Below are 21042 nucleotides of genomic sequence, written 5' to 3' on the forward strand. Positions count from 1 at the left end.
AAAGAAACTCATCTAAATAAAAAAGACAACAAAATTTTCTATAATCATTGGGTAATTTCAATATCATTTTGAACGAGGAAGAAGATTTTTAACTTAATAATGGAACTAATTAAAGAAAAAATCATCTTGATGATGAATTTGATTTGTTGTCGTTAAATAAGGTGGTGACCGATTTTGTAGGTTTGCTTAAATCAAATTTGTAAATCAATCAAAATTAATTTATAAATCATGCCTGAAATTTGAATTCATACCAAAATTATCCACCAATCAATATTAGTTAACTTCAATAAATGATTTAATCCCTTATTCGCAAATTCCAAATCCGAATACATTACATCCATACATCTATTTAATACATTCCATATTCATTTGTTCATCTTCACAAATAAGTTAATACAAAAAGTTTATGTAAGAGATTTTCTCAAATTTGTAAATTTTATATTTTAAACTTCTTTTATATATGTATTAGATTAATCTTTTACCTTTAATTAATGTTGTTTATTTCTTTCAAATAATTAATCTTATTAATTTTAAAGTTTGAGAATCTCGTGTATTACTCGGGCTCTAAAACTAGTACATTTATAAATCCACATTGTTGAACGATTTGTAAAAAACCAAAAAGTGAATTTATGATTTTAATTCGTTTAAAGCCCAAAAGTCACCCATGCACAATCCTACTACCGACGGTGGTGGTAGTAGCAGGCGTATCGACAAAATCGTCGATTAGTTTTTAGTTTGAAAAGTTGACCTTTTGTAGTTAATGATTAATATGTTTAGTTTAAAATGAGCTTATTTGTTTAGTTGGAGAAACTTAGGGGGTGTTTGGTAGAGGGATTTGATTGGGGAGAAATGGAATTAGAAATATTTCTTTTGTTTGTTTTCCACTTTTCATTTCTATTTCTCTTTCTATTTCTCTAAAACTAGAGAATTCAATTTCTCTTTAAAACAAAGAGAAATCCATTTCTCAGCAGCCTCCTCATAGCATGTCACCACCTCGTCTCCGGCCACCACCCCGTCTCCGGCCGCCACCTCGTCTCCGGCCGCCACCTCGTCTCCAAGTCTGCAACCGCCACCTCGTCTCCAAGTCTGCAACCACCACCCCGTCTCCGCTGTTCGCAGTGGTGAACACAGAGATGGTAACCGGTTGTAGGTTGCAGGTGGTACGGGTGAACGGAGATTAGGGTTTCAAGTGGTGGTTCGTGGTAGGTTAGGGTTTTCAGATGGTCGGGTGATTGTGGTCGCAGGTGGGTGACAGTGGTGGTGGAAATCGGCGGTGGTCGCAGGTGGCTTCTGATTATCATCATCATCATCGCCACCACAACCACCACCACAAAATCTCCAAAGAGGCAGTGATGACAGATCTGAGCCTCCTTTTTCTATATCTTATGTTCCAAAAATTTGAATCTTTTTAATTTCTTGTGTTAGTGGTTGAAGAAGGGGATTTGGTGGCGGCAGCCGGTGGTGGTGGGCTGTGGTTGAAGAAAGGGCTGTGGTGGTGGTGCTGGTGGTGTGGGGCTGTGGTGGTGGGGCTGGTGGTGGTGGTGGAGCTGTGGTGGTGGTGCTGTGGTGGTGGTGCTGGTGGTGGTGGGGCTGCGGTGGTGAGTGGTGTCAGGTTGGGTGGAGGTGGGGTTGGGTATGGTAGAGTTCTCTGTTTATTTTCTCGTGTACCAAACAAGAGAAATGATTCTCATTCTCCATACCAATTCTCTTTCTCTACAATTCCATTTCCATTTCTATTTTCTCTCCTTTTCCATTCTCTGTACCAAACACCCCCTTAGCTTATTTGTTTTATATATCTTAATTAGTATAAAACCCATGCATAATCCTACTACCGCCGGTAGTAGGCGTATCGATGAAATCGTTGATTAGTTTTTGACCTTTTGAATTTAATGATTAATATGTTCAGTTTAAAATGAGCTTATTTGTTTAACTGGATAAACTTAGCTTATTTGTTTTATATGCTTAATTAGTATGTAATAGATTTATATAGTTATACATGCGTAATTTTAAATATTTTTTCCGGAGAATAGGTACCAATATTATTTGGGACCGGTTTACAATTATATGGGGGCCAGTGACAAAATTTTGAGGTAGTTCGAGATTAAATTGCATACACTGGTTTTAAAAAAAGTTATAAAAACATGACAAATAAGAAAAACTAAAATGTTGGCCTTGGGACGAACGAGTCGGTTGTGCCATGGTGTTATCTGTCATGGAAAACGAAGTGACAAATTGAGTAAGTGGCATGAAAGGGTAGAATCACAATGCTATGATTCTCTCGAGTGAATTTTCTAACCAAACCAAAATTGAAATGCTTGGTTATCAAAGAATGTTAATCGATTGGTTTTCGGTTAACGCTTTTTTCCGGTTATGGTTCGATTCTGGTTAATCTAGGAGCTAAACATTGCATTTAGGGTTTATATAAAAATGCATACATCTAACTTGATTTTGACCAAAATACGGTTTATTTATGAATCAATAACAATGGAAACAGATCTTATAATTTACACACTCATACAATATGCAATCTACATACAGAAGTTCAACATGCATGAAAGAAATAAAGAACAATGCATTGAGAATAAGAGAATTGTAATTTGTAAGGTAATGATTAATGAATTAAAACCTAATGAATTTAAAGCCCAACGGCCCATAACTAGGAGAGATGATCTTGAGCAATAATATAAAAATAAGGTTGATCCATATTAATTAAAAGTCCAACAGCCCATGACTTACCAATCCCAACTCTTTTCATTCAAAACTAAAAAGAAACTATTACTTTTCGTAACATTCTTTCACTTCATCATTTATATAGAATAAACCTTTGCACACTTTCTGACAAGAATAATGTACAATACTATAATTGGTTTAGTTTGGTTCGGTTACTTCGGCTACATCAAAAACCGAAACTAAACCACAATGTTTAGTCAAAAGATTATAGAGTTAGTTAACTATCGGTTAATTGTTGGGTGGGTTCAGTTAATTCGGTTAGCAGAAAACTTATGGTGCAGGTGGAACTATAGTGTCATGAATCATGATAGAGATAAGGTATATCAGTATATGCATATGTTTTGTATAACAACTAACCGAATGTACAATACTAACATAATATAGCTGTACTAATATTATATAAATTGTAAATAAATTTTCTGATATTGATTGATGTATAAAAATGTATAACAATGTACCTATTAAATAATGTGATTCATAAACACAAGGCGGCTTGATATTTCTGCAACATCCAACACTATCATCCTTTTGACTTTTGAGATAACGCCACGTGTCGGATCTATCGCTTGTATCTATCCTAACATTTCATAACGATAGCCGCCAAGATGTCCATTTTCGTAATTTTATCCAACGGTTTGTTCTTTTTTTTTTAATTTTTCTTTTTAACAACAAATTTTTAACAACAAATGTTACTCGTATTATAATTTACACCAATAATTCTACTTCATTGTGCTTAGGTTCTCGACCGACTTGACTCTTGATCCGACTCTTCTCTCGCATGCTCGAGATCCGACACACAGCTAGGTCCAACACCAGATGACGGCGACACCACAGGCGATTTTCTGTTCATGCTTATTATCCTCTTCAACGACAATAACCGACTTCCGGGTGACCTAAACTCATTCTCCAAAACCGACTCGATCCTACTCGGTACATCGATCCTAACATCAACTCGTAATTTCCTCCTATCCCCCAACGACGTCGTTTCGGGGGAGCAAACACTTGAACCGGGTTCAGTTACATTCGGTATTTCCGGTTGAACCGGTTCAACCGGCGACCGACATAGCGGGCAAGTTGAATTACTAAAAAACCACATGTCTATGCATCCAGTGTGAAACTTATGTTTGCAGTTCGGTAAAACCCGACCGGTGTCACCGTCCTCAAATTCCGATAAGCACACAGCGCATTCGGGGATGCTCGCATCGGATTCAAGCGAGTAGATAAATAACGGGAGCGACTTTATGACTGAAGAGTGGAGTCCGCCACTTGGGGAAGCTAATGGTCTATTGTTGTCGACGTAGAAGACGACACGGGTGGAGCGGTTGGGACGACGGTGGAGGCGTTGGAGATACCTATTAGCATTCGTTAATTCAATCAATAGCGATTACAATATATAGAGTAAGAAAAAAAGGGAAAACCCCTAATTGTTCTTTTCCACACTATACGTAAAGAGAATGTTCGTTCATTTAACCAAAAAATTTCCTTAAATGTATATCTCAAACCCGACTATTTAAAAATCTCACACGAAGGCATTGTCAGCCAACTATAAAAAGCCACGTGCCAAATAAATACGTTGCGATAAAAATTTCAAAAAATTTCCTCTTTGAAGGTCACAAATATTCCGTTTGAACTCACAAAAATTCTGTCAAAACTAACAAAAAATGTGTTGGCACTCACAAGAATTTCTCTCTGAACTCAAAAAATTCCTTCGGAACTCACAAAAAATTCGTCATAACTTCAAAATATTTGTGTCCCACAATTATTTTTCGCACGTGGCCGCTTATTGTAAGTGTACAACACCAACATCTGACATGTTTAAACCATTAGACCCGATAGATTTAAGATGGCACATAAGAACTTTTTTTGGTCAAATGGACATTTTGTTAAACTTTAAAATTTAGGGGGTGTTTCGGATTCCTATTTTAGTGTTTGGGATTCCTTATTTTACATCGTTATAACTTTTAATTAAGTTAATAAGTTACAACATTATAACTTATTTTCCTTTCACAATATAAGCATCCCAAACACCCTCTAAAATTTATATTTTGGGGATTTTTCCTATATAAATCCTAGAAACCTAAGATAAGTCCGTGAGCTAACGCTAATAAGTACCAAAAATATAGTCAAACAATAATAATAATAATAATAATAATAAGAATACCAGCGAGAGTAGAGGTGGAGCAACACTAAGAAAACAACGACGACGAAGAGGCAGATGATTGATGTGAGCATGATTTTGCCGCTGAGAGCGTATGTTTTGGATGAAACATCTTGTTGTTCGGTGTCTGCCCATTGGGGGTTGATCGGAGAATCTGAAGACATGGTGGATTGGTAACCCGGAGTGAATGAATCTGGAATCGGTGATGGGTTTAAAGGGAAGTAATAATAATAAGAAGAAGATGAGAGAATTTAAAAGGGAAATTTCGAGGTTGGTTCGAAGTGGTTCAGAAATAAGCTTTGGTTGATTCATATATAATCTACCTCGAAAATATGCAAATACTTTGACGCGGGAATTATCAAATGACGGAATTACCCTTTTCACGTGAGCTTGCTCTTTTAATTATTATAATAATAAAGTTCTGATTGAAAAAAAAAAAAAGTGAGTGGTTAGATAAATCACTAAGTTTTAAAAAAAAAAGTTCTGATTGAAAAAAAAAAAAAAGTTCTGATTGAAAAAAATACTTCCAACAAATATAATTAAAAATGTATTTAATGATCTAAATATTTAGTTTGAGAGAATTGTACACACATTACATCGGTAAGAATTGAATTTTAAGTGAGTGGTTAGATAAATCACTAAGTTTTAATCAAATAAGTAATTTTATAAAAATGTTAATAGTACCAATAACGACTAAATATGTGTGTTACACTAGAGATGTACGTATCAGTTGACGGGCATAAATCGGTTACGGTTATAACATGGACCTTAGTCAAAGGCTGGTCAAAACCGGTTTGCGTCTTCAAAGGTCGAACCGATATGTGAACCTATGATTTGGGTTAGATTAGTTTGAAAGCTAGTTTGGCGCAAACCGGTTTTCAAGTGTTGTTAGGATCTGTTTCTAAACCGGATTGGATTACCATTTAGGAACCGACTTTTTTAAACACCACTCGTTACGCCTGTACTATATTCGTGTAATTATTTTCTTATAAATAAAAAAATACGTGTGTATATATATATATATGTATAATATGTTAATATTAATAGTTAAGTGCGAACATAATTGAATTCTATGATTTGATTATAACGTCTTCATTAAAACTTTAAAAGCAAATAAATAATTAAAATGATGTAATGCACTACAATGTAGAATTGTAGTAGTGTTATTTTGTTTGAAGTACAAATTATGTATAAAAAAGAAAACGTTACTCAAATGCATATATGCTTAAGAGTTACACTTGGTACATTTATTATTTTGACACAAGATCTGAGGGGCGGATCCTGTGTTCAACCAGGGGGAGCGCTGGCACCCACTCAAATATGAAGTTTCCTTTATAAACTTGTAATATGTTAGGTCTAAAGAAACCAAGTGCCCCATTCAAAAAAAGTTTGGTGACCCTCTCATAATTTTTTAGTGCCCCAAACTTTTTAAGTCCAAATTTAATTTTGTTATAAATAATAACAATTAAGCCATATTACTTAATTGTTCTAACCACTTTAATTGAAAATTTGGAATGAGTGAGAGACAAACAGATTAGGGTGCCGGCGGGTTCACATTTGACGTCTCGGGTCTGGTTTATTTGTAAATTGTGATTTTGAATTCTTGATTTTATTATAACATAAAACAAACATTCATGGTTCATCACTTGTTAATTTATTTATTTTGTATTTGAATTCCGCATGTCCAGTAACCCGTTTCGATCTTCTATTTAAAAAAAATAACGCCATTTTCTTCAAATTCAACAGACATGTGATATTTGTTGTCATGTGGTGAATGATTATTTGGTTTCTAGCTTTCTAATTTATTCATTCTATGAGTGTACCGTTTATTATTATTGTTTTGTAGAGTTTACACTATTTAATTTTGTAATCCATTTTGTTTGTACAATAAGAGCTTTTAGCTATGACAACCATGGAAAGATTTCTATCTCTGAAACGAAAAACATCATCTATCAGACCAGTTTAGTTGATCTAGATAATCTTTTATGGGGTCTTGTAGGTAGGAAAAAAATTTAGATTATCACCATAACCAAAGAGACGGGATACGGAGAAAGTATTGGCTTAATGGACCTTTAAGTGTTACGAATGTAGCCGTAATTGACCATTTAAGTGTTACGAATGAGGCTGTAATTGACCGTTTTCAAAAGATGAAATCACGTAGAGGACAATTGTAATATGTATTTTGTTTATCTTTAATGAAATTTATTGTTTACATATCTATACGTAGTTTGTTTAATGTAAATATTTTACCCAGCCCGTTTTAGTTTACCCGACCCAAATTGACAAGTTCTAGGTTGAACTTTTTTTTGACACCCACTAGCTAAATTTTCTGGATCCGTCACTGCAAGATTTTTTAAATAAATTTTCTTCTATTTTGTTTTCGGTCTTTAGTTTTTCTTTTGGGTTAAACGTAACATGAGTTCTAGAGATATATTATAAACTACAGTTTTATGCCGTTTTCCAAAAAAAAAAGAAGAAGAGCAGTTTTATGAAATTTCATAATGTATTGGAAAATTGGAATTTCGGAATAGGGGTATAGATGGAAATATAAGATGTTGGTCAACGTCAACAACTCATTTACTTTTCGGCCCCACTTTTTTCAAAATCTATGACTTTTCCATCATCCACATTATCATGTGATTTCAGATGTGGTTTCGTTTTATTTGCTAAACATTTTTACAAGTTTAAAGTCGTTTTGTTACGGTTTTTAATATAAGCATAAATAAAATTAAAGAAATAGTTGCATTTCATGAAAAAGCAGGGTTGATTTCACTTGATTTGCAAAAGGAATAATATATCAGTATTTTTCACATTAATGCAAATTAATATGCATATTTTTATTTTTAACAAGTTGCGGATTCATCATTCATTATATATGCAACACTTAAGTTACGTGATACATGCAAATTATTTTTATGTGTTAGAGCATTCCCAACTCATTCCCTACCCTATATCCATATATATCATATAATTACACTAAAAATATCATTTTTTCTCTCTTATTTTCAATCAAATAATACTTTTTTTATATTTTTATCATTACCTTTTCTCTCTCATTCACTCACGACTACTTTCAAAAATATTAAAAAATTATAGAGATCAACAGTGTATTTCTTCAAATTTAACTATGAACAGTAACATTTTCTTTCTCCTCCTATCACAACTACTTTTTACCATCTCTAGAAAATAGAGAACTCCCTCACATAATTTAGAGAACCCACTGGAAATGCTCTTATATGGTATCAAATACTAGTTTTTATACGTTTATGCTTATCTAACACTTAATGGCGTTGAATCGTCATTTTCGATAAGCACTAATAGTGTGAAAGTTTATGTATCCGTAAACAAGTAAACAAGTTAGATACAAGTCACCAAATTTTACGATAAAAATATATCGTGTTATTTTTGGAAAATAAAAGTTGTTAATTTTTACCGAAAACAATTATATTCCTCAACATGTGCAAATTTCTCGTAATCCATCCACAATGTGTTTTAAAGTTACAATTTCTTCAATAAAGAATTTTCCTTTTACTCTTTTTAATTGCCTTTTACAGTACGATAATTGTTTGTATATTATTTTGTTGGGTGACGATATGTTCACACTTCACACTTTTCCTTTTCTTTTCTTCTGCTTTTCGACACATGCAAATGCTATATATTAATTATTAAATGCGTATAATCAGCTTTTAGAATGACGTATTGAATAATACCTTTTATAAAGTACCCATTTTAAAATTGATTTATAAACACATTATATATTTGATACTTATGAGTCATAAAGTTTTTCGTATTTTTTATATCATACTTTGGATTATGTTCATACTTATTCTTACTGTTACACTTCCTCACATGTTTATTTATTTATTTTCCTTAAATATCTTCCCGTATAATTATCAATAAATTGTTGCATAGATTACTTTAATTGTTGATTTAATTGATAAAAAAATTAGTTTGTTGGTTAAACCATTAAACATCTTTGTCATGTTAAGAAAATCTTTATGTGGTTAATATATGTATATGTTCAATAATAAATATATATAACTTAATTTTCTTTCTTAGATATGGTTCCCAACAATCTAATATTCGTTCAAATTATAACTAAAGTAACTGAGATTTTGATGCTCAATATGGGGCTTTGAAATGGAATTTAAAAGGTTGAAGTTCATAAAACTAGAGAAGACATGGTTGTCGTGATGAGTTTGGTTTTTGAAAATTTATTTGTTGTTCTAGTTTGGAGTTACGGATTGAGATGAAATACACGTATGATCTTGTGAGTCGATGGTTACATGGATCTTAAACGCAAATCAAAATAAATAACTGGGACGATTTTGAATATGTTATGATCACAAGAACGCCACCGCTTTGCTAGAGGCTTTGTTGTTTAAGAAAAGAAGTTTGCAGAACCTCCCTCAGCCAGCTTGCTACACAAACAAATATGTTTAAACAATAAAACTAAATTCATAAATAGACAAACTGAAGTTTTCTAAAAAAGACTGTGGCACCGACATTTTTTTATTTATCTATATATATAATTCTACTTTTGTTCGAAAAAAAATATATAGCACAAGAACATTTATTGCTCATAGACAATGGCATATCAATTAAATTTTCTCAACGGGTCGAAGGAGATGTTGTCTAAATTTCATAGAGTTAGTCGATATATTTTTGTAACAAGATACGGCAAGCCTCTACACCATAAGTGAAGGTCCGCCCTTGCTCATAGATGATTCTTATAACTACATGCTTGTTTCTTAATGATTAAAGCTGTTGCATTTCACGATTCTTTAAAACACTGTTACAACATCTCACTAAGAAAATAATAATTATCCCATCTTGTCACTAAGTAGACAATATTACCCTCACATGTGACGACTCATTAATAAGATAGCAACACTAACCACCCTTACAATATTTTCCTAATCTGTATAAAGGTTGCCACTTTTATATCCATATATGGATGTTGCGCATAAATATGTATTTGAAATCAACACATCTTTCTCACCTAAAGATATGTGTTTACTTAACACGCATACCTCTCTAAGCTAGAAGTATGCATTTATTAAGAATATTACTCATCAATTTGAAGTAGTGTATGAAATCTTTAAAGTCAGTTAATAAAAATTAAAAGAACGTAATGTATTACAACTTTTAAACTAAATGACTTTTTTTTCTTATAATTATCATAGTTAAAAGACACAACCTTTCATTCATGGTAAATCTAAAATAGGGATGAGCGTTTTCGGTACGGGTACCGATTGGTACCGGTACCGAATTTGGTACCGAGTTTTGAGTTTTCGGTATCGGTACGGTACTGGTACCGATACGGTTCGGTACGGTACTGGTATTTCCCGAATTTTTCACGAAATACCGGTACCGAACCGAACATTTCGGTACCGGTACCATATATTTCCGAATTTCGGGATCGGGATTTTCGGGGTCGGTACCGGTCGGTACCGGTACCATCCTGAGCTTATCCCCAATCTAAAAGATGGAAAGTGCAATTTACTAAAGATTATTATTATATGGAGATCTTCTTTATTCCATGAGTTAACTCTGTATTTTTGGGTTTAAAATACAAAGAAAAGAAATGATAAGATTGGATAGAGGAAGAAAGGAAAATAATTATATATTTAAAAGACATTCTCGAGTAAAATAAAGGAAAAGATAGGAAAAAAATTGTAACTTTGCAATCATGACCTTATTATTGAGTTAGATAGCAAGGAAAAAATAGGGTAAATTAGTAATATTATACATGACTATAAACTTTTCTTCCGAATCAAGCCATATTTGGCTGGAAAGTTTTGAAGGAAAAAAACCCTAATTTTTCTTTCCATTCTCTTTCTTTTCTTTTAATGAAAAAACTTAAGAATGAAAAAATGAAAATTTTCTTATCTTTTTTTTTTCCAAACCCTTAATAAAAAACTCAAAAATGCAGTGTTAAATACCAAAAGGTTTAAGGAATTAAAGTAGGGATGAGTTCGGGACAGTACCCGTACCGACCGATACCGATCTTTGAAAATCTCGATCCTGAAATTTGAAAATATTTGGTGCCGGTACCAAAATATCGGTACGGCTGCGGTATTTTATGCATAATTCAAGAAATACCGGTATCATACAAATCCTGAAAATTCAAAACTTGTTACTGATTCGGTACCAAATCGATACCGGTACCGAAACCATCATCTAACTATGAAAATCATATTAAAATGAATCACAAACATTTACCAAGTGGAAGATGACGCGGCGAATTCTATGTCAGAGAAACAGATTTGGTCATGATTCTTTAATCTTAAACCAACGAAGCTGCTGACATGGCTTTTCCACATGAAAAGAAAATAAAAAATCAACTACCCAACTTTCCCTCCACATATTCAAACCTTACCTTATCTCTCAATTTGTCTGATCCTTCAATTCCTTACACAAAAAAACAACCTCAAAATGAATTCACTTTGCAATTCTCAATATCAACTCTGTGGCCACTGGCGAAAATGGCCTCCAAAGTCGGTTTCGCTGTAACCTCTTCTCGTTTCATCGCTGCTCCAATTCGAAGACCCTCTGCTGGTCTTTCGGGTTCTAACCGGTCGGCTGCTTCTAAGGTTCAGTCGATTAAGGTGATCGATAGAGAGTTTGCGATTCGACGAAGATTGATTATTATTTCCCCTAAGGCCACCAGTGAGCAGCCAGGTTAGGGGTCTTATTTTGTGTCCTATTGATGCATTTTGAACTTGATCGTGTATTCATGTTTGACAATAGTAAAATAGTTTTACCTTTATAGTACTTTTAATGTGATTAAAAGACACACATCTATGTAGTTAATTTCCTATATAAAAAACTTGTTTTTAAATAGTTATATAATATAGTTGTTGAAACATTACATGAGATGTTTCATAGTGTGTTTATAATTAGTATTTCTAAACTTTAGAAATTACAAAAGTGCAATTTAATGCTAATTAATATATTTTAAATAAATGTGTAAGCTGTGTCAATAAAATGATTTACGCGTTTTAGACAAAAGAATCGAAAATTGCTCAAGTTTAGGGAAAGTCTTAAGTGATGAAATCGGAATCCTAATTGATGGAATTCGGGCCTGACGGTCAGGCAAACCACCTAAAGCAATTTGGCACATGATCCGGCTCATCGACACCTTTATGACTGTAGTTCCACTTGTAGCCCAAGTTATGCTATTTATAGGCTTGGGCCTTTTTGTCGTGTTTTCTTTTATCTAGTTAGTCCAGATAAGAGTCTGCTAACTTCTGGATCAACTACTGATCGGTGGGCAATTTCAATTTTCAAGTTTTCAAGGCAAATTGATGTGGTGTTGTGTTTCTTTCAGGTCAAGTTGAAGAAGAAGAAGTTGTTGATAGCAACATAATGCCTTATTGCAGCTTAGATAGACAAAAGAAGAAAACACTAGGAGAAATGGAACAAGAATTTCTTCAAGCATTACAGGCATTCTATTATGAAGGAAAAGCTATCATGTCGAACGAGGAATTTGATAATCTTAAGGAAGAACTCATGTGGGAAGGAAGCAGTGTTGTCATGCTAAGTATGCATACATTGTAAATGTGTTTATTGTCACGGCGTCACCTACTGAACTCTTCATATACCATGATGTCATATATGGTCTTTTGTTATATGTTTTGCAGGCTCTGATGAACAGAAGCTTTTAGAGGCTTCGATGGCGTACATATCCGGTAACCCAATAATGAGTGATGCAGAGTTTGACAAATTGAAAAAGCAATTAAAGGTATGCAAATGATTACTTTGCTGTTCATGCTTACAAAACTAATAATAATTAATAATACATTATTTCAGAAAGATGGAAGTGACATAGTGGCTGAGGGTCCAAGATGCAGTCTTCGCAGTAGAAAGGTATGCGCGTAAAAAACCTAAAATATAAAATTGTATGTTACGCTCGGTAAAAAGCACAAAGTAAATGAATTATTAATTATGTAATACTGAAATACTCCATCTGAGTATTTAAACTAACTTTGTTGTTAAAATCTTTTTTCATGAAAACTTAGTTGTATGCAGTGTTGTAAGTTGTAGCATAATCAGTTACTGATAAACATATTTGATTGTAGGTTTACAGTGACCTGTCTGTTGATTACCTTAAAATGTTCCTCCTAAATGTCCCAGCTGCTGTTGTTGCAGTAGGATTGTAAGTCACACTTCACAAGTTCACAAATTATGTTACTTTTCGTGTTCATAAATGATGCATTTTATCGCCTGTTACATTTGATCTTTTCAACAGTTATGTCAACTTTCCATATTAATTGCTTAGTATATGTTTGTGTATGGTAGATTCTTCTTCCTTGATGACATTACCGGGTTTGAAATTACCTACCTTTTGGAGGTAAATGCCACTTTTTTCTGTTTTTCTTGCAATTTAACGTTTATATTTTTTTAAACAGTTTATAGAAGTGTAGATATTTTTTATCAGCTTCCAGAGCCATTTAGTTTTATTTTCACTTGGTTCGCGGCTCTGCCATTCATAATGTGGTTAGCCTTTACGCTTACCAACGCCATTGTCAAGGATTTCTTGATATTGAAGGTACGCACGCGTCTTCATCAAGTATTCAAGTTATTCCTCTTAGAGTCTTAGATCTTGCAAATTAACACAAATCTTTGTGTTGTGTTAATATCCCAATATTATTATTTTCAGGGCCAGTGTCCTAACTGTGGGACAGAGAATACTTCATTCTTTGGAACCATATTGTCAATTTCCAGTGGTGGTTCTACCAACAATGTCAAATGCACAAAGTGAGCTTCATTAGTTTTAACTACTTAACTCATTTTATTTATAAAAAAAAATATATATATTTATTGAATATTAACGTCACGTTCAATCCTCCAATTTCAGCTGTCAAACCGCACTAGTGTTCGATCAAAAAGACCGTTTGATAACATTGCCAGAAGGAAGTGAAGCTTGAGTCAGGGTATGAACTCAATTTCTGCAATATTTAATCCACTTCACTTTATACTTTAACCTTTCTATATATATCGTTTACAACGCAAGTGAAACAAATGCAGGAGACCACGAGTGGCTTTATGCTTGAAGGAAGATGCTGCTGTAAATGTACCTAGGCTTTTTTTCATGAATAGGGGTTACACGTTTGTTTAGGCGGTACTGCATAAGCGTGCATTAGCATTTTAATCATGGTTCATGTATATTCATGTGCATAACATGGGAGCGTGGATTATGTATGTTGATATATATATATATTTTACATTGGGTGCATGCTCTGTTCATATACAAGGCAGAGTCCTTAAATAATAACATCCCACATTATTCATATACTTTTGCTTTCAGGCTCATGTTTGTAAAATGGACAATTTATTATGATGTGATTACAATATGGAACTATAAAGATACACAAAATGTCATGTAGCCCGGATAACTGAATTAACAAGAGCGTAAATTATAGTTAAAAACAAAATAAAATCAAAACTTATATATTATGTACATTACCAAATACCATAAGGGTCTGTTTGGTATGGGGTAATGGAATAGGCGATGGAATGAAACGAAGGAGGTAATGGAATGGATAATTACCATTCCATTGACATGTTTGGTTACAATGCGGGAATGAAATGAATTATTAGTTTTTATTTTTTTATAAGCTAGAAAAGCTGGAATAAAATAAAAATGGTAGTGAGTGGCGGTGAGATGGTGGTGGTGGGCGGCGGGTAGCGTTGGGCGGCGAGTAGTAATGGTGGTGGGAGGCGGGTGGCGATGGGCGGGAGCCAGGAGCGATTGTTGGTGTGGAAGGTGGTGTTAATAGTGGGTGGTGGTGGCGGTGGTTGGCGGTGGGGTGATGGCGGGAGCGATGGTTGGTGGTGGCGGTGGTGAGCGGCGCTGGTAGGTGGTGGTGGCTGAGGAGGGTGGTGGTGGTGGTGGTGGCCGGTGGCGAAGGCGGAGGCGGTGGTGGGTGGTGGCGGGCGATGGAGGCGGTGGTGGTGGGTGGTGAGAGGGCAATGGGTAATGGTGGTGGGAAGGTGGTGGAGGTGACATAATGTGAAAGTGGGATGGAATGAAAAAAAACAAGGGGGTGGATGGAATGAATTTGGGGTGTTTTAGGGAGAATGGAATGAACATGGTAATGGGTGATTCTATTCCATTGACTAACCAAACACATTTTTTTTCATTCCATCATAATAGTCTATTCCATTCCGCCTCTCATTCATACATACCAAACGCTACCTAAGTGGTTGGAACCATTAACCCAGTCATCATTAGCTGTGATTACCTCTTTTGGTTGGTGTTTGTAGAGTTTAATGTCTATTTTAGTTACTATTATTTAATTTGTTATTTATCTTTAACTTTGTTTGTTAGTCAATATTTTATCTAGAGTTTTAATATCAGGATAATTATTGACATATTATTATTATTATCTTTTAATTTGGTTACAATGTGAATTATGGTTGATGAACATATGAATATCCTGAATTCTTTCTTTTAGTAAGGGCGAAGCATTTTTAGGGACGAGGACCATCGATCTCTTCGTTATTTGGCTCAGTAGTGTAAATTTATCTACTTTCGTCCGTAGTTTTTATACATAATGTAAATTTACCTGTTTTTCCCTAAAATTTAAGTCCACCCTCCTCTTTTATGATTTTTATGCGTATTTTCGTCCGCTCCCTCGGTGGCTTGATGTTTTGGTCCAAGCTAGCTTCGCCACTATCTTTTAGTTGGCTTAGATTAATCTAAGCTGCCTGATTTTTCAATATATAATTCTTCGATTTACTTCAATAATATATAATTACATTTTTAGCACTTTGTGAATCCAAAATATATAATTAAGTAATTATTAATTAACATTCGATTCGATGATCTCAAATTCTCAATATACATTTGTTATAGTAGTTTGGTTGGTACGAATCATTTTATTAATACGATATATATAAGCCGATGATACGTACGTCATAGTCAGCAGAGAATAACCAGACGTTCAATGGAATATAGGTATATAATCTATTAGTATTGTCTTTCATGCATGAATTAATCGTATATATTAATATATATATAATGTATTTAAAGTTATATAATAATCATGGTCGAGACACGTGTATGGCCTAACAAATCAGCATACAACCTGCTCGCACGTTTCAACTTCATGGATTTGGTTCATGAACATTAGTATAGAGTCGTACGTTCAATACTTATCTTGTAAGAAACTCAAATTTTAATTTTAACAGCCAATTCTTTTTATCTTAATATTTGAATTTTACACGTTAAATATTAGAGTGGATATGATTCAGTAAGAAAATATTTGTTATTAATCTCTCTTATCATGAAAATTTGTTTTGTTGTAGACTTATTACCAGTTCCAGATTTTTGTAATAGTTAACTCGAATATAAGCAAGGTTGACTTTTAAATGCTAACCTTCGTGAGGGTCACAAAAGCCACCTACTTCCAAACAAAATTGGCTAGTTTTTGAGACCTATAAATGGCTATTGATGTTGAAGTCAATACAACAAATTTCTCAATATTTTCAGAAAACAAACAAAATGGCTTCATTTCATAACTCATGGGGCTTTTGCTGCTTCTTTAGCATTGCCATACTCATAATCTCCTGGTTCGTAAATCCAACAGGAGCCGTGTATCACGGGTATGTTCCGAGCCCATGGACCCTAGCACACGCCACGTTTTATGGTGATGAGTCTGCATCTGCAACCATGGGTATGCAATGCGTGTATTATAGTTTGCTGATAAACCAAATAATAATATAGATACTAAACTCTACTAACAATTTGGAGTGTAAATAACATTCTTTTATGTTTCAGGAGGTGCTTGTGGATATGGAAACTTGATCACCAACGGATATGGAATCGATACAGCCGCATTGAGCACGACTATCTTTAGTGATGGATATGCATGCGGTCAATGTTACCAAATACGATGTGTCCAGTCTCCATGGTGCTACACTGGTTACGCAACCGTGACTGCTACCAACCTCTGCCCACCTAATTGGTCGGAGGACTCAAACAATGGCGGGTGGTGCAACCCTCCCCGAACTCATTTCGACATGTCCAAGCCCGCATTCATGAAAATAGCTCAATGGAAAGCTGGCATTGTCCCTGTCATGTACCGCAGGTAAATTGGACGTTCTAAATATTGTGAATTTGTAACCTTAACTTGATGTTACATATTACCCTAAATTGATGCTAATTTGTGGGTGTTTTAATTAGGGTTCCATGCAATCAGATTAGGAAAGGCGGGATTCGATTTTCTTTTCAAGGAAATGGATACTGGTTGTTGGTGTATGTGATGAATGTTGCTGGTGCTGGTGACATCCATGAGATGTGGGTTAAAGGGACCAAGACCAGTTGGATCAGCATGAGCCATAACTGGGGTGCGTCGTATCGAGCTTTTGCGACACTTCAGGGTCAAGCTCTCTCTTTCAGGCTAACTTCGTACACCACTAAACAGATCGTTACGGCTTACAATGTCGCACCAGCTAACTGGAACTTAGGATTGACTTACCAAGCTAGTGTCAACTTCCACTGACCAAATTAAGATGTTTTTCATATTCGTATAGTTAATGGTTTTGTTGATCACTAATTCAGTTTATACTTAAAAGGCTTTGAGCCATTTTCTAATTAGTGTATTATATATGCACGCTTCATCCGTCACATTAGATGTAAGACATTTGAATGGGGGTAAGAAATGAATATAAAAATCCTTGTTGCAAATATAGTCACCGGACTGGTTTATAAAATCCTTGGCATACAAGGCACCTGTGTAGCCTTTTATTTAAGTTTATACATCTGTGTAGCTCAGTTGAAATACTTGTCATTATATGGTGTTGACAACACACTTTTGCATGGTTAGAAAGGTCTCTTAAAGTGTTACATATGTTCTAACCATATGGTGTTACATATATATGTTCGATCTAACCTTAATCGAGTTAATTCCAACTATTTGTCAACAAAGTGTATAAAGAATGAAACTGAAATTTCGATTAAAACAAGTTTTATGATTTAAACACATCAAGAAATGGAATTCAAATTCGAATTCCATTGAGTTTTGCGAACCAAACCCGATTTGCTAAAAGTTGATACCGAAGGCATGAAACGTTGTACCCGTCCAACATTCACATCCTGATCCCTTTGTAAAATTCATCCGATTCGTGATGAATTCTATGAAAGGGGTCGGGATGACGGGAATGCCACCCTTTCCCATCCGCACGGGTCAATTAATCGTTTTGATCAAATGGAGAGTATTAATGATTTTCGCAAATGGTCATTCAAGTGATTTTTCCTATAAAAACATACTACTTTTCTGTGTCTTTTTAATGTAAACATACTTTTTGAATAAATTTATTTTATCCTAAACTGTTTGCTCATCATTTCCCTGCTCATGACGATGTTATGTATTATGTAGATTAACACCAAAAAAATAATAAATAAATAAATAAAAGTATATATAATTATAATTGCAATTTCGAGATCAATAATATTACAACAAAGAATTTTTTGATACAAAAGCAGTACAAACAACTTAACTCACCGAGGATGATGATGATTAATATTATTATTATTATTATGAACATTATGAGCTCGAATCACATGTCCAGCCATGGAAACTTGAAGTGCTTCCTCTTCATAAGCTCTTCTTTCCAACTCTTCCAATCTTGCTTTCTTCTTAACTTTCACAAACATGGCAACCAATAGCAACCCTAATAGAAAAGCCCCAATCGCCGCCCCGAACGAGCTTCCAAACACCACCTTCCACCACTTTATCTTCTTCCTCTCCGGCAGCAATGGCAACTCCACCACCAACCCGAAATGACCTTGACTCGAGGCGGCACAAATATTCGGTGCAACCTCTTTTTGGAGTGTCACATTACCATCATCACCAAATGTTGCACACATTTGTATCTTACCATGCAAAGTGTCATTCCTTTTAATAATGTGGTGACTAAAATCTACCTTTATTCCATTTACGTTTGGAGACTGAATTTTAACCTCGGTTTCGACACTATATCTTGAATCGTCGCCCGCGTTATAAGCTAGCAACCCTAACACGGGCGACACGAGTTCATAACCTAGTAGTTGGTTGTAATTGTCATGGTAAATATTGGACCAATTGCGTCCTAAGTTTTGTGTTACTACAAAGACTCTTTCTACATATGGATGAATATCCACACCAACTCCTAATTGGAATTCTTGAATTCTTGCACCATGTCTCTTGAGGCTTCCGGATCGATACTTCACGGTGCTAACGTTGATCCCCGTGAAACTCGATGGCAGATTGACGTTGCACGACTGTCCGGTTTTGAAGTTTTTGCATGATTTGAAGGTGTAGTATCGGATCGCGAGATCAAGGAGTCGTGTGGGCTTGATTGCATGAGCTTGGATGGAAAATTTTGTGGGCAATGCCAAGAAGACAAGAAGAATCCAAGTGAGAGTAAGATGGTGATAGTCCATTGATTAGAGGACTTGAATGTGTTTGGTGGCAAATGTGCATATCTTGACAATATGTTACTTTCTCTTAAGGGGAAAAGAGGAAAGTAGGTTTGTTTATGGAGGTTTTATAATGACAAGATGCAAAGAAAGTTTTGAGATGATGATAGGAGTGTTTTGGAGATAGGGGGGTTGTGGGGTGCAATATTGAGTATTGGTTGTCAAAAAGGTGGTTGCTTTTGTAGGGTGGGTGGTGGTGGTGGTTTGCTTTTGATTGTGTGACAGTTGTAAATGTGTAATATGTAATAAATTATGGTAAAAAACAAGTCAAGAAAATGTGAGAGGAAGATCTGAATCACATTTGAAAGGGTTCATTATCAATTAATAATTAATTAAAAAAGTTGATCATGTTTATCTTAGGTCTTGATTTAGGATGAATTGAAAAGCACTCTCAAATAATTAATCACAGCCGCTATGCACAAAACCTCCAGAGATAAGCGTCACCTGGTCCCATTATGAGAAGAAAATGGTCAAATAGACCGTTTTGATGGACGGTTCAAACCGATAAATAAATAACCAGATTCTTAATAATTCGTTTTGCAATCTCTAGCTTGATATATTAGTCAAAAAGTTAATGATCTTTTACCTAGCAACACTACACATCATTATCAAACACTTGCTAATTGAATAATAAAATTTAATATAAAAAAACAGTAACTATAAAGAACACATAAAGTATAAAATTTGAACGAATTCAAACCAACCGAGCATGCATGTAGGGTAACAAAAATATGCACATGCATGCTTAAACTTTTTTTCTTGGATCAATTTTAAAATGTTGACTATTGAGGTTGGAAAAATGATTTGTTTTAGGGGAGGTTGTGGGAGTCTAATGATTATGACTTTGTTTGTGAAAAAGGGGTGGCATGGCGTGCTTAGGGATTTGACTATGCCTCCCATATGCAATCATATAAATATAGTCTATTATGTGGCCGTAATTAATGGTTTTCTTATGTTTTATTCAAAATTAGTTTAGTTTAGTATTGAAACTAATTTAAAAACGGATTGCAACGGTATGTTAAATATGCGTTTAGAGCGAGTGTTTTCTTAACTTCCTAAGCTCCTTTTTAACGGCAATTTTTTTACGTTCTAAGATATGAACCCAGAACCTTTAAAGTGATTAAAATGCACCGCCTCTGTCACTAGCCTTCCAACCCTAGGAAGGGAGGGCTTTGCTAGATAGGATTCATACGGTTATTAATTTAGGTTATCGAGGTATAGATCAACACCACTAGATGTATTATTAACTTGTTTGTGATGGTAAAATAGATACAAAATTTAGATTATCGGGGTATAGATCAACACCACTAGATGTATTATTAACTTGTTTGTGATGGTAAAATAGAGACAAGGGACACCATTTTGTTCAAATGATGGTTTGCCGAAACTCTATAGACTAAAATGATGAATGATAAAGGTGTTTGATTATTGTACTTTAGTATTTACAAGTTATTATTTTCTCGTAAATTCTTAGTCCATTATGGTATTTTTAGATTAACCCATCTTAGGGGTTCCCCACAGATGTACACAACACCATAATTTGATCCATAGACATATCCCTTTTATGTTGCATGTTCGCGACTGCTAATTGCCTAATCATGTCACTATTGTCTGTGTTGAAATTATAACTCTCATAGTTGTACATTCCGATCTTATGAAAATGCAAAGTTTTAAAATCATTCGA

General features: G+C 34.6%; 4 protein-coding genes across 4 annotated transcripts; 2 read left to right on the plus strand and 2 right to left on the minus strand.

Annotated features, from left to right (window-relative positions):
- Positions 1-3403: 3403 nt before the first annotated feature.
- LOC143581869 (RING-H2 finger protein ATL2-like) lies at positions 3404-5089 on the minus strand. Its single transcript, XM_077064551.1, has 2 exons — positions 4892-5089; positions 3404-4082 (listed from the first exon to the last, which is right to left on the minus strand). The coding sequence occupies exons 1-2, from the start codon at positions 5050-5052 to the stop codon at positions 3464-3466; spliced, it is 780 nt and encodes a 259-aa protein (XP_076920666.1). The 5' UTR covers positions 5053-5089; the 3' UTR covers positions 3404-3463.
- Positions 5090-11368: 6279 nt separating this feature from the next.
- LOC143581870 (PGR5-like protein 1A, chloroplastic) lies at positions 11369-13944 on the plus strand. The gene is made up of 10 exons (XM_077064552.1): positions 11369-11572; positions 12222-12434; positions 12535-12635; positions 12704-12760; positions 12973-13049; positions 13193-13244; positions 13332-13442; positions 13554-13651; positions 13752-13827; positions 13908-13944. The coding sequence occupies exons 1-9, from the start codon at positions 11377-11379 to the stop codon at positions 13819-13821; spliced, it is 975 nt and encodes a 324-aa protein (XP_076920667.1). The 5' UTR covers positions 11369-11376; the 3' UTR covers positions 13822-13827; positions 13908-13944.
- A 2456-nt stretch (positions 13945-16400) lies between these two features.
- Positions 16401-17400, plus strand: LOC143581871 (expansin-A7-like). Its single transcript, XM_077064553.1, has 3 exons — positions 16401-16572; positions 16677-16986; positions 17082-17400. Exons 1-3 carry the CDS (start codon positions 16401-16403, stop codon positions 17398-17400), a joined length of 801 nt encoding a protein of 266 aa, XP_076920668.1.
- Positions 17401-18398: 998 nt separating this feature from the next.
- On the minus strand, positions 18399-19322 carry LOC143581862 (uncharacterized). Its single transcript, XM_077064546.1, has one exon. The coding sequence runs from the start codon at positions 19320-19322 to the stop codon at positions 18399-18401; it is 924 nt and encodes a 307-aa protein (XP_076920661.1).
- Between the last annotated feature and the right edge of the window lie 1720 nt (positions 19323-21042).

The sequence above is a fragment of the Bidens hawaiensis genome, unplaced genomic scaffold, assembly GCF_021521415.1.
Source record: "Bidens hawaiensis isolate Kalapana, Puna unplaced genomic scaffold, B.hawaiensis_p1.1 tig00031211_1, whole genome shotgun sequence".
NCBI lineage: Eukaryota > Viridiplantae > Streptophyta > Magnoliopsida > Asterales > Asteraceae > Bidens > Bidens hawaiensis.

What these genes read in the sequence shown, in the direction of transcription:
- LOC143581869 (XM_077064551.1), bottom strand. Translation starts at nt 5,052, where the DNA reads ATGTCTTCAGATTCTCCGATCAACCCCCAATGGGCAGACACCGAACAA. An exon ending in CTCCACCTCTACTCTCGCTG is followed by an intron (nt 4,083 to 4,891) that starts GTATTCTTATTA and finishes GAATGCTAATAG; the next exon opens with GTATCTCCAACGCCTCCACC.
- LOC143581862 (XM_077064546.1), bottom strand. Translation starts at nt 19,322, where the DNA reads ATGGACTATCACCATCTTACTCTCACTTGGATTCTTCTTGTCTTCTTG.
- LOC143581871 (XM_077064553.1), top strand. Translation starts at nt 16,401, where the DNA reads ATGGCTTCATTTCATAACTCATGGGGCTTTTGCTGCTTCTTTAGCATT. An exon ending in GTCTGCATCTGCAACCATGG is followed by an intron (nt 16,573 to 16,676) that starts GTATGCAATGCG and finishes TTTATGTTTCAG; the next exon opens with GAGGTGCTTGTGGATATGGA. An exon ending in GTCCCTGTCATGTACCGCAG is followed by an intron (nt 16,987 to 17,081) that starts GTAAATTGGACG and finishes TGTTTTAATTAG; the next exon opens with GGTTCCATGCAATCAGATTA.
- LOC143581870 (XM_077064552.1), top strand. Translation starts at nt 11,377, where the DNA reads ATGGCCTCCAAAGTCGGTTTCGCTGTAACCTCTTCTCGTTTCATCGCT. An exon ending in GGCCACCAGTGAGCAGCCAG is followed by an intron (nt 11,573 to 12,221) that starts GTTAGGGGTCTT and finishes TGTTTCTTTCAG; the next exon opens with GTCAAGTTGAAGAAGAAGAA. An exon ending in AGGATTTCTTGATATTGAAG is followed by an intron (nt 13,443 to 13,553) that starts GTACGCACGCGT and finishes TATTATTTTCAG; the next exon opens with GGCCAGTGTCCTAACTGTGG.